Source organism: Opisthocomus hoazin, chromosome 20 (genome assembly GCF_030867145.1).
Source record: "Opisthocomus hoazin isolate bOpiHoa1 chromosome 20, bOpiHoa1.hap1, whole genome shotgun sequence".
Taxonomy (NCBI): Eukaryota; Metazoa; Chordata; class Aves; order Opisthocomiformes; family Opisthocomidae; genus Opisthocomus; species Opisthocomus hoazin.
The window spans coordinates 8374899-8388142 of NC_134433.1; the positions used below are offsets into that span (position 1 = coordinate 8374899).

Here is a 13244-nt window from a genome sequence, read left to right on the forward strand (position 1 = left end):
CTGCTGGAACATCAGAATTTATGAAGTTATGCTTAATCAAGTCATTTACACAGTATGATGAAGCTGAAAGCCCTGAGATGCACTGCCGAAAGGTGAGCGGCGTTGATTGGTCAAGCAACAAATCCTTTGCTTGCACGGGTGTCCTGGCTGGACACTTGCGCTGAAGGGAGGTGCTGCGGGGCACTGTAGGAGAGGTCTCTACCACGGCTGGTGAGGGCACGCTCAAACACACCTTGTCTGTGCTGTCACTGCAGATCAGGGCTGGAGAACGGGTGGGCTGCAGGGCTCCTGAAGCAGCAGAACCAGCCCCTTTGCCCCTCCTTTTGTCCACAAGCGAGATGCCACCACCCTGTGCAGCTGGTGGGCATGGCTGGCGCAGGCTCCCTGGAGAAGGGCAGCCTTCGTACCACGGCTGCCACCTGGGGATTCACGTCCTGGCCGGCTTCCTGTCTGCCTTCCCGAGCACCCGACCCGCAGCCACCACCACGTTCACCGTTTCAGTCAGCCGGGTCTTTTAGCTCTGACCTGTGCTGTGTTCCCCCCAGAGGTGGATGGAGCAGGACCCTGCCTCTGTGCCCACCCCTGACTGCTTCGCCTGCTGTGATCCTGGGCTGCATCCAGGCAGCCAGCTCAGAGGGAGAAGGGGGGCTGTCCCCACCACCCCTCGGCTCCCTCTGACCGACCCAGCTCATGGGGTTACATTTCAAACGAGCTCCAGGCAGGCTGGTGACCAGGCAGGTTCGTGGCCATCCGCATCAACAGGTTCCTGGCTGGAGCTGTGTGACCGGTGGAGCTCGGGGCAGCCTTGTCCCAGCGACCAGCCCTGCAGACAGCAGCCGCAGGAGTGCGCACCCAGAGCAAGAGTGACACAAGAAAGGGAGCCAGGAGGTATGTTTTAAATACTTTTATTTCTTAATTTACATAAAGGTATATATTTGGCTTATTTATCTTTTTTTATTCTCTGAGATTCACAATCAATTGCTCTTAAAAAATAAAAGAGTCATTTGCTTCTGAAAGAAATCAGAAAACTATTTTATACTCCTCCCTTGTATAACAAGAAAATACACGAATACTCCCGTACATCACATACTAAAAGTGACTGTAAGTGCTGGTTTACCAAACAATAAAGCAAACGGAGAAGAAAACAGTTAGGACGGAGGGTGCAGAGAGGAACTCCGCTTTCCAGAGTACAGCCATTCATTTGTGGGGTTTGGTCACCCTGAGGTTCTCCCTTCGCTTGCCTGTGAAAGGGGAGAGGCTCTTGGGTTCCCCAGACTAGCTCTGCGAGCAGTGACAGCAGGAGGCATTATAGTTACTTGGGTTGGCAGCCTCCTGCTTTTGGGGTAATTTTCTTGCCTCTCTGTGTGGCTCCCATTACTTCTGTTCCTCTTGCTATATACAAGCCACCTAATTGCTTCTGTAGTGGGTGCTTTGGTGCAAACGCAGTATTAGCTGTGCAGGGAGTCAATGCTTGCTTAAAAAAAAAATCCCGTTGATGAAGTGGAGTAGCAGAAAGTCCCACGATTAACTGAGGGACATCTGGACCCTCCCTGGTGTGCTCTGGACACCCTGCGCCCTGCACGGAGCTGGGTGAGTGCAGCAAGGCTGCATCCAACCTTGCAGGTCCCAGAGTGTGCAGGGAAGTTGGATGGAGCCTGCGCCTTGTGGCAAACCATCAGAGATGGCTGACCCAGGGGCAGAGCACTGGGGAGGGACCAGTCGCGGCCCCGAGGAACAGAGCAAGGCAGCAGGTACAGGGAGCAGGGCCAAGACACAGCAGCACCAGCCGATAACCTGGAGACCTTGCCCCTCACGCGGTTCCCTGTCCCGGGAAGATGCGTGTGTGCTGGGATGGGAAGGTGGGAGTAGGGCTCACTGCCTTTTGGTAGTAGTTTCCCATGTTTTCAGGTGCATTCAAGGGCTCCTAGTTGCGTACTCTAATTTTCAGACATTCACATGAAGTGATTTTGTGTACAAGAGATCAGTGGCTTTAAAGATATTTCTGTTCTTATTGGGACTATTTAATTTTGTGGTGAATTTTAGAACCACAAACATAACCCTGATGACCTGAACAACTACTTATGTAAGTGACAGGCTGGAATCTTGCTTCATTTGGTGTGATGGATACTAAAATACGTGAACGCTTTAATGAATTATCTTTTCCTATTAACAGCCTTTCTTTATAAAACCAGAAATACTGAGTTTAATGGTGGTTGTTACTTGGCTTAGATATAAGTAATACACATTCAGTCTAGACTTCTGTCCTCGTTCCAGAAACACTTCCTATGTGTATCCCAAAAACTGTGCCACTGCTGCTGCACTGCTCCACAAGGTCGACAACCAGTGGCCCTCACAGCTCCCAAGCCTGGTTACATCCATACCTACATAGCATCACAGGGGAAACCGGCACGATACTGCATGCTAAGGCCAGAGCTCAGCACCTCTGTAACACAAGTAAGTCTCTTTTTTTAATAATGGGGAACTTCTGACCTCCGTTAGAGTACAGAAACACAACATCGCTTGTTTATGCAGCACCTCAGCAGCAAGTGTCAGCCTGGCACATAAAGAACCTGAGGCCAGGCAGTGACTTTCCCCAAGTCACACACCGGCAGAAACGGGCCGACGTCCTGGGACAGGGAACGGTGTGTTAGAATCCGGGGAACGGGCTTACGTGGCAACACAGGTCCAGTTCCTGTTCGGTAATGCACAGGTTTCATGGCCAGGCCGGATGTACCTGTTATTGCCATAATCCACGGACCCCTGATCTAGGCGAGCTGATTCCCCTCTGATGGACCAGAGACCTTTACAGAAGCACGAACTGAGCAATTCTTCACAGCTAAACCAAGAAACTCTCAACAAGACATGCGGCCTTTCAGCTTCTGGCCATTCGCGTGTGGGTGATCGGCGCGTAAAGGAGCAGCAGCGTCTGCAGGAGGCGGAAGGGCTGAGTTTCCTTTCCCTTCTCTTCATCGCCTCTGAGCTGTCACCGCTGCTGCTCTGGCTTCCCTCTCTCAGCCTGGGACGTGTGGGAGCAGGGACTTGGGGCTCCCTCGGTGTGGAGCTGCTGCAGGTAGGGCTTGCCTCTCACTCCCTGCTTGGTCCCTTCCTTGTTAAAAAGAAAGCCGCAGCAATTTCCTTCCTATGCACAGCAGATAAAGCTGGCCTCCTGTAACGGCACCGTGCTTCGCTAACGAGGACTGGGGCTTGTCACTAACCAGGAGAACTAGTGAAATTACAGAACATTTAAGTTCCCTTTTCATTGTTGACTCCTGAGAATTAAGTTTAAGGACAATTCCTAATCGCTGAACTTCAGCAGGATTGCTTCATTTTGTTGACAGTAAATGCTACAACAGAGGAGCCTATCGGAAAAGCCGTTTAGGAAACAGGGCTAATCTTCTTTGGTCTCTGAGATGAAATGACTGATTGTTGGGTTGCTTTTTGTTTCTTTTTAAACAGCTTAACAAGGAATTTCTTAACGGGAATCAGAAATTCATGTGCCTTTAAAGCTGAGTCTTTGGCTCCTAGACTACAGAGGCAGTATTTCCCCTATGAATGTAAATAGTGGCACGAGGTGGGAAATGAAGCATTGTTTTGGATTTGCTTTGCTTTATTATTTCTAGCACCCGCTTGCTGTTCTCCAGAGGATGCCCAGGCACTCGAGGAAAATTTCTGGCTCTAGTTGTTTAGCCAAGTCTTAAAGCTATTGTTAAGGTATTTTAGGTGACAGAGCAGCCTGTGCAGAAGAGCCCTGTGGAGTCTCACATTGTCACAGGAGTCACCCTCAGAACCCACCCGCCTGGCACAGGCTGGCGATGCGGGGAGCATTAACCAGCTCGCTGGTACCTGGAATTACCATCCCTACTGCAGTGCTGCAGTGTAGGTCCTGGCACATCCTGGGAGTCAACGGGAGAGAAAACCCAGATTTACAAAGAGGACCTTCCTCTGTCTCTGAACAAACTTCCGCCCCAACCAGGACAACCAGCTTCCAGACTTCACCCGCGTCCAGTCCCGGTTCGGCATTTCCTTTGCTGGCTTCATCCTACTCGCAGCCCAGCTGCAGCCACTTGTTAACCATGAGCACAAGAGTGAGGTGCACGCGCCTGCTCGTGGAGTGTGCTAAACTGGACGGGAGTATCTAAACTGTGGGAGACATCAAAGCAGAAAAAAGGGGAGTGGAGAGTTCACTGAGCCAACGCCCTTTCCGTGGAAGCCCAGCTCCTCCAGGCCCACACACGCCTTCCCTCCCCGCGCTGTTGCAGCGTCAAGCTGACACAGCGTGGATTTGGCTTGTGGAGGCCAAGTGTGGGAAACAAGACTCGTGAAATGGCACTGTCACGGGCGTCTGCGTTTGAGACGAACGCAGTTCAGACACTGGCCTTGTGTATTGAAGATCTCAAATGCGTCTTCATAAAGATAAAGGTGACCAGCTGACACCCCAGCAGGAGCAGTCTGGGACTGCGCATGGGGCTGGGCATGCATTAAGCCAAAGCGTTGTTCCAAAGGGAACGGCTACGGCAGAGTGTCAGCCACCTGCTTTGAGAATACTGACGGAGGGAGAAGTAGCACTGCCAGTCCCTGTAACAGGACTTGCCTGTCAAGAAAGCAGGATGTCACTGGCACAGCAGTATTGCACTACCAGGCCCTAGGTAAAGCAGTTCAGCCAGATGGGTTTTGGTATTTGAAAAACCTGTGAACCTCCTAGGCACAGCTGAATTCAGCATGTTGAGCAACCTCTAGAGCCCCTAGGTATTTCTGTCTTCTGGGCCTTTCTGTAGCAACCACCAGCATACCCAGTGCAGTGAAAGTCTCTCCTCTGCCCCATCGCTCAGCCTCAGGTGACAGGCAGACATCTTCCTCCGGCGCCCTTGCAGGGCCTGATGCCAGGGCACTGAGGTGAGGAGAGTTGTGGACGTTATTCGTGTCTGGTATGGTTGCACAGGCAGCTCCAGATTTTAAATGTTAAAATAAAAACTGTTTATCTAAATATATATATATCTCTCTATATATCTATCTGTCATCTAATGTCTTCAGCAGAGATAAAGCATCTTATGACATATTTAAATAAAAAATAATAATCTGAATTGAGCCTTCAGTGTTAAAGAAAAAGTGATGTACAGAATAGGTCCCCAACTAGTGCAGTCTCTGGGTGTGGGAGTGCTGACAGCACAGCAGCATTCAGTAGGACGTAAGTTGCCCTATAAACGATACAGACTTCGTTGGCTACAACTAAAACCATATACACAATCTACAGTCACTCACTGGGGTAGCACATGGAGGGTCCAGTGGACAGTTGCGTTCGATGCTCAGAGGAACCTGTGAACATCTTTACGCTCCAGAAGTACTTGTGTTCCCGGCTGCCCTGCTCACCTCCTGCCGCCTGACCCCGCAGGCGTGATGGACTTGGTGCTGGATAACCCTTCCAGGGTGGTGTGGAGCCAAAGGAGCCACTGGGTTCCAGTACGGAAGGGCTTCAAGCTTGAGATGGGCGTGGTGGTGGTGGGAGCAGGAGTCCACATGTCGTTTCCTTCACTGGCAACTGCAAACAAAGAAGAAAAAAAGGTGGTTAACAGGGCTGTCCCAGGAATGGATGGGTAATGGTGAAAGCATGCACCCCAGCTTTGTGGTGGAGGTCCGCTAAGAGAACCCCTTGCCTCCGTGCAGATTGGAGGCTAGCACAGCCTGACCAGTGTGGAGACAGTTCTTTGGGATGTGCTGCAGGCTTTTGGATTTGCAAACACAAACCCACTGCGATCCAGGCACAGTCTGCTCACGGTGGACCAGTAACAGGGTTAGACTCCCATCTGCCGTGTTTAAGGGCATCGACCATGTCTCGTTTGTGTCAGTTGTGTAGGTACAGCTGTTCATGATGCGGGGTGAAACAGGCCAGCAGATAACGGTTAATTTTTGCTAGAGTGTTTTTAACCTCATCAGTTTACTAAAGAAAACAGGGACTGCCTCTTGCCTTAAATTGTCATTTTCAAAACTGCTGTCCCCTGGAGAGCCCGGTTCGGGGGCCAGCCCAGCACACACAGCCCCAGCAGCAGAGCTCAGCTATCCGTCTGGCTGCTGACAGAGCAGAGCAGACACTGGCTTCCTCCCAGCATGCTGGTGGTACACGCGTGTCTTAAAGAGCACCACTGGCACAGCTGTTGACTGGTGAGATGGCACTTGTGCGTGCTGTGGCATATCTACGTGGCCAGCAGCTTTCCTAGATCATGTGGAAAGGAGAGCAAGCTCTCTCGCTGCAGGATTTCCTGTGAGGGGTTCTGTGCTCCATGTTATGCAGGAAATTGCCCCGACCTTAAAAATCAGCGACCGCTGGGTTGTAGAAAAATTCCCTAAAATGACAGCCTGGTTTTTCTCAACCTGTGTAAAACTGGATCAAAAGAGAAGTACAGTGAAAAACCTGGGTGTGCACAGGACCCAAGGGTTCAGTGTTTTACAAGGCAAGTCTCAGCAACACCACCTAATATTTGCTCCAAGATTTTCTGAGACCTTTTTAAAAGAAAAAAAACCCAAAACTTTGTCTAAAAGCTACTGAAGAATGACAGTGTGTGAGTACACATCCAGCCCAGCGACGGCAAGGTACAGGCAGGCCTATTATACCTTAAGCCTACATCAGAACATACTCCCCTCTGCGGAAATAACACATCTGCTGTGATAGAGATTGTATTAAATCTTTTCCCCCAAAAGGCCATTCTGAAGTGTGTTATTGAGTTCTGATTTTATGATTACTCTTTCAATGCATTTAATTTATGGGAAAGAAATCTCCTCTTCAAAAACTTGCTTTAATTAATTTTGGCTACAGTAAAATGCTAGGAAGTGTTTATCAGTCGTTGCAGCTCTGAGCTGCAATGCTGTGACTGTGGGTGAGTGATAAGAATACCATGGGCACAAGGGAGAAGAAAGGGCAGCGGGAGTGGGACTCTCCCTCTGGCTCACTGCCGAGGCCTCGGCTCTGTCGCCCCAGACCAGGGGTTGCAGTGGGGACAGTCCTAGCAACGACATCCAAGCTCACGCGCTGCCAGAAAACATTTTTCTGCTGAAAATTTGGAATATGCTAGGAATGGTCATTTGATCGTGAGCAGATGTCGGACCAAGAGCAATGCGGCAGCGGGTTTTATGAATGCAAGGTACGTTCAGGCAAAAACTAAGCTCTGGCCTCGGACAATCGCTCCTGCTGCCGGTTTGCATGGCCTTACCTGCTCAAAGAACGGAGCACCAGCAACTCCATGCTACAAGGGACGCTTGAGTTGACCCATGGCTTCCCTGTTCTTGGTTTGCTCCAATTTGGGTTGAGGGTAGCTAAGGTGCAGGCCATGGCTGTCTAAGGGTAGCTTCTTTCCAACTTACAAGGAAAGAAACGGGTTGGCAGGGGGTTTGGGGCAGATGGGTCGCTTGAAACCAGCTGCTGGCGTGGGTCACTCACCGTCTCAGACTTTCACAGAGGCTGGTGGCATCACAAGTTGATTCACCCTGGTGGAGGGGAAACAGAAGTGACATGTGAGAGCTGGGACTGGCCAAGAAACAGGCTCCTAAAAAACACACCAGCCTATTAAACCAGGGTTCCTGTCGCGTAACAGTTTCTAAAGAGATAGGACATTAACAACTGTCCTGCACGATGCTACAAACCTGAAACCCTTTCACAGCGGTGTCTGATAGCAATTCTGACAATTGCTGGAACACGCCAAGTAGCGTTGCTGACACTAATTGACAAGGATTTGGGAAGGTCCCAAAGGCATTCAGGCGCAGCAATTGTTTCCGTGAGCCAGGAACAAGACTGCTTATACAGTGGCTGTTGAATGGTGTCCTTCACACTGACAGCATAGATGTAAACAGTCACCACTGATAAAAATTAAATTAAGAACAAAAGGAGGTGTCCTCGTTTCCAGCTCCTGAAGCCTGCTGCTGTTCCAGACACCTGCTCCCAGGTGACGGACGGAGCCCGGTGGGGACGGCGGTGTGGCCAGGCAGAAGCTGTTCTCGGCACCATGCCGTCCCGCACCTCCTGCTGCCGATGGTGGCGAGGGGACCAGCCCCGTCTGCTCTGGGGGAGCCGGGGAAAATGCAGCAAGTTTTACAGGGTTCATCCCTTAGACCTGCTCCTGCTTATCACAGCCCTCCTCGTCACAGCTCTCCTGCTGCAGCAGAGCACCTCTCCCCTCTCCCACCCTGCTCGTGCCTTCCCGGAGCGTGGTTACCTGGGGACAGGAGCAATCTCCTGTGATAAGCACAGCAGGGCCTGTGCAGACCGTAAGAACAACAAGCACCCTCGCGCTGGAAGACCTTTGGGACTTGCTTTCTATCTTGGATGCTCACTGATGTCAGTGACAACTCCTGGATTCTCAGTAACGACACTGGAACAGCCCCACCTCACCTGAGGACCTGCCTTGACAGTGCCACGTTTGCGTGCTTCTACCCGAATGCACTCTAGCTGCACTTGGCCAACAGAACCATAGAAGCACAGAATGGTTTGGGTTGCAAGGGACCTTGAAGCTCATCTGGTTCCAATCCCCCTGCCATGGGCAGGGACCCCTTCCACCAGCCCAGGGTGCTCCAAGCCCCATCCAACCTGGCCTTGGTCACTGCCAGGGAGGGGCAGCCACAGCTCCTCTGGGCAGCCACAGCTCCTCTGGGCAGCCTGGGCCAGGGCCTCACCACCCCCACAGTGAACCATTTCTTCCTAATATCTAATCTAAAAATCCCCTCTCTTAGTTTAAAACCTTTGTCCCAGCAGCAGAAGAAACCAGAGTCAGAAGGTGAGAGCCGTCTCACACCGTTTGGCTACGCTAACGTAGCAAATCAGCTGGAACAGCAGCAGTGTGCACCTCAAGGACTGCAGCAAGATTTGGCCACTGCGTGCAAAAGCACAGCTGCTTTCTGAATCCGTGAAAACCCTGGGCGGGTTTACAGGGAAGATCATAGAAACCATCACTGTCTTGAGTCCTACCTAGGTAAGAACTTCTCAGTGAAACATCATTTTCCTTTGGAAAATGCTGATTTGTTGAAGCTCATCTGCAGCTCTTCACCAGACTTCACACCTGACCCGGGACACTCTTTGTTACTGAAAAGGTGTGATGCTGGATTCAGGCACGTGTGCCAGGATAAAAAGTAACCAGCGACTAGGGGACACCTTCCAAGAAATCTCTGCATCAGAAATTGGCCCAGTTCAGCCTACAGCTCTTCACTTCGTACCAACCTCGCACAGAATTTGTCTCCAAGATGCACAGAAGCCTCTGGGCCTTTTCTGCCTTTCTAGCTGTAAACAGAAATATTTTTGATGCAGGAGCTGACCCGAGTTTCTCTGTAGAATTACCACTCTTGGTAACCCTACTGCGCTGGACATTACGTCGTACTGAACACGTAACCGCACTTTAACTGTTGGAATACATCAGAGAGAGAAAACCTTACCCTGTAATGCTACAGGCAGCTTCCCAAGTAGGAAGTAAGCTGTGACGGGTTAGGAAGCTATCACAGAATACTAAAACTCCAGATAAAGTCATGTCCCTTAACACGTAATTGATTCCACATTTTTACAAGATACAGCACATATACAGAAAAAGTTCGTTTTGCCATTGCTTTCTCTCTAGCACAGAGAGCCCACCCGCCTTGCAGAACCGTAAATACACAGCTTTCCTTCTTACACTACTTATAGCTCAGCCTCTTATGGGACAACACGTGCCTCCCCCATCAGTACTCATGTTGTCCCCAAGTCACGGGAGTTACTCCTTCTTTGCATTTTAACACATTTCTCTCCACTCCTGCTTTATCTGTCTTTGACAGATGGCAACAAGGCCTAGAGGGGCCAATCCTGACACGCACTGAGACGATTTCACGGGTGAGGAGACCCCACCTGACTGGAGACCCTGCTGGGGAGGGAAGCACCCGTCGGGGATCCCGCAGGCAGGGAATGGCAGAGCCTCCCGAATTCGGGCAGGGCAGACTTCGCTCTCTCTGAAGCACCGAGCTGTAGACGCTGGCCACTGGCTTGTGCACAGCCCGGTTTCAGCAAGGCTCAGCCTACCGGTGGCAGCAGGTCAGCTGTGATTTTTTTTTTTCTAAAGCAAGCCCACTAATAATAAATTTTAGATTCTTTTAGGTGGTAAAATGTTGTACATGGACTTAAGCTAACAAGGCATAAGAGCGTCTAAATCCCTGTTTAAGTCCCACTTGCCTTTCTAATAACGATAATCCCACACTGAATAGATTGTCGCTTCCGATTTGGGGATATCTGCTGACTAAACATTGGTTCCTAAATTGTATTTTCTCTGCAGTGTTTTCTCAAGATTGTGAATGTTTTCATTCCTTGAAGAGAGGGGTGGGAACCACTCTGTTATTTCCTGTCAGGGAGGAAACTTACCCAAATTGCCTTTCAAGAACAGAAGCTGTGCAACTTTTTGAGTTGTTTTTATGGGCTCCTAAGCAGTTAAAAATGTTGCTGACTCCTTCTAACCCCATCATTTCCTCCCCTGTCAAACCTAAATATTTCTCCTAGATCCTATCAGACCATTTCCATGTAGTGTGACAGCACCTATAATTCTGAAGTATTTATAAGACTGTTTAATATTAAACTACATGCTCTAGAGCTGTTAAATATTTATACTATGTAAAATGGATCTAATTTCACAGCACCTCAGCCGGTTCGAGACCTGCATAAGAAAAAGAACACGAATTTAAGATAACAGATGAGTGCCCAGGATCTTTTACAGGTCAGCTATACTCTGCTTTGTTTCAGGGATTGTGCAGAGATGATTCTCCAAATGCTTTGTCCCTTTCAGTCTAGCTGATGCTGGAGATGACAGTTTGCAGTTCCCAGCACAATCTGGCCTTACGAGGCCTTTTGCTGCCCACATCCAGTCCAAGAATGCTCTGCTCCAACAATTTAGGGTCACATTGTGAGAAGCAGTGGTGGGATGTACACCCCTCTGCCTTTCCATAACATACAGGCTGCTGTTTGAGCTCCCTGACTATGTCACCTCTGTTCCCAAGCTCAAACTCCAGCACGTAACAGGATGCCAAGACGGAGAACACACTTGCAGGGTAGTGTGTGCGGCACCGCTGTGCACAAGACTCCAAGAGAAAGGCTGTGCTTATATGAAACTTTTGTTTAAAAACAACACATATATTTTAGTATCCTACACATTTCCAAAAGCCCTGTTTTCTTGCTGTCTAAACAAGTCAGGCTCTGGCTTTTGTAACAGAGAAGCATATTAGGAAATAATGTCCTAATTTTTACAGCCTGCTGTACTTATCATCACTTAACTTTTACAACCAACAATAAAATGCTTCGGTGGGGTCCTTCTAGCCTGCAAATAACTCATTTTTTGACTAGCAGGAGCTCATGCAGCAGACAAGACCATTGGGGCTACCAGGGCAGCCAGATCACTGTACATAGCAGCAGCTCCTCCTGTGATTAAGGATCCTTCTCCTTCCCTCATTTCACTGGAGAGAATCCTGTGCTTCTGAAGTACCGTGCAATCCGCTACGAAGCGCCTGTTTGAAGCAGCGCTTTGGGAAGGGATGCCAGCGTAACAGTCGCTAACGGCACCCTTCAGCAGATTTCTCCCTGGCTGAACTTTCTCAGTCGTTTCTGCGGGGGGGGCTAAACCTCTCCAAAAGGCCCAGTGAATACAACTGAAATCAGAAATTTCAGGTGATGAAATGTTTACATGGACAGACATCCCTGAAAGGCAATGAGACGGTATGGCCTTAAATCTAGGAAAAACAAATCTCTTTGTCAAATATAGCTAGCTAAAGGGGTTTTTTTGGCATCAAAGCATTAGAGCCAATGACACACTCCACCTGTGTGTCGCTGATAATTAGCAGCCTAGCCAGGTGCTGCGTTCTGCAAATCCAACTACTGAACCTCAGCAGCAGCATTCAAATCTAATGCTGCTGTCTGAACCTGTGCAAGAAAAACAGAGGCTAAATCATTTGTAGCTGCACACCTATATGACTTTGAGATGTAACAGTGAATTTTATCGACTGATAAATGAACACAGGAAGTTACTTGCACACAAGGCTGGCTCATGCTATTGTTATCGCTGTATTCCTGCAGATAACCGACAAAATAATGATGGAGTAGGAGAGTGGGGCAGCCTTCCACGCTGGGTTTCTTGATCTTCAGATGCACACAGCCTGAGGTCCATCAGGTAAGTTAAAACCCTAGGATAGAAGTAATGCTGTTGCTGTAGTCTCCCTGACACAAGAGGACACGCGTAGCTGCAGCTAGGAGGAGAAAAGGGATCCCTAAGGCAGAGGAGCACAAAGTGCGCTTAGGCACAGGCCAAGTCCTCTCTGCACAATAACCACCTCCTAACTTACCAGCTGTGGTTCAGAAAGGGAGAAATGTCGTCAAAGTCTATGGCTTGCTTCATCCACCACCTTGTTACTGCAGGGATCAAGTGCCTCAGGTAAATCCTTGCTGAAGTCAATTGCCAGCACACATTAACATTGTAGTAAACAAAGGAGGGAAATGGACTGAAGTTTACAGATCATCCCACTCATATTTTCCACCACTGTCTGCACACTGTCATCAACCCTCATAAACACAGTCCGCTTCAAGAGGATATAAAGCTCACTGCAGCTGGGCTGCCAGCACTACAAACTGACACAGGACCAGGAAACACCTTACAAACACAGCCAGCCACCCCTCATACAGTACTGCACCTCCTTCGTACCCTACACAGACCCTACTGCTTTGTCTCGCCGGTATTTCACACCTGGGGATTTATAGCTGCATTTCACTGGGATTTTGTCACATTTCCCTTGAGGACTTTGAATCAAACTCCATTAAATGCACCAAATTTCATCTAGCAATGCACAGTGCCAGCAGGGCCACGCACGTGGGCACTGAGTTCATGCAAAGACGTCTGTCCCTGAAACAAATCAAAGTCCACAGCTATTCTGCTTTCTCTTATTATTTTGCTCATGCAGAAGCCAAACCCCACTGTCTTACCCACTGTGAAGATCTCTTTCAGCTTGACTCCCTACCCCACTTGTGCATGTAACGTACTGGTCCCAGCAATGCACCACCGTTTTGCCAGACACTTTACTGACAGCAAAACCAGCATGCTGGAGACTCCAGTTCAAGCACGTACCTTTGAAGCCCTTCATTATGCAGAGTTTTTAATCAAGCAGTGAAGAATGTAAATATGTTGGCTGTTACTGTCCTCCAGTAACTACGTATAGTTGTCATTTTCACCTGCAGCTGGAAGCAGCTGGATTTGGTTCCCTCCTCTACA

General features: G+C 49.3%; 1 protein-coding gene across 4 annotated transcripts in view; it reads right to left on the minus strand.

Moving 5' to 3' along the window:
• Nucleotides 1-889: 889 nt before the first annotated feature.
• Nucleotides 890-13244, minus strand: part of LOC104331854 (SPNS lysolipid transporter 2, sphingosine-1-phosphate) — a 143131-nt gene continuing 130776 nt past the window's right edge. For all 4 annotated transcript variants that reach the window (XM_075440163.1, XM_075440162.1, XM_075440159.1 and 1 more), the window contains 2 exons: nt 7430-7476; nt 890-5536 (listed from right to left, as the gene is read on the minus strand). Coding sequence is in view for 1 of the 4 variants with exons in the window: in XM_075440162.1 (XP_075296277.1) it covers nt 7434-7476 (43 nt within the window). In the remaining 3 variants the exon portion in view is untranslated. The remainder of the gene's footprint in view (nt 5537-7429; nt 7477-13244) is intronic.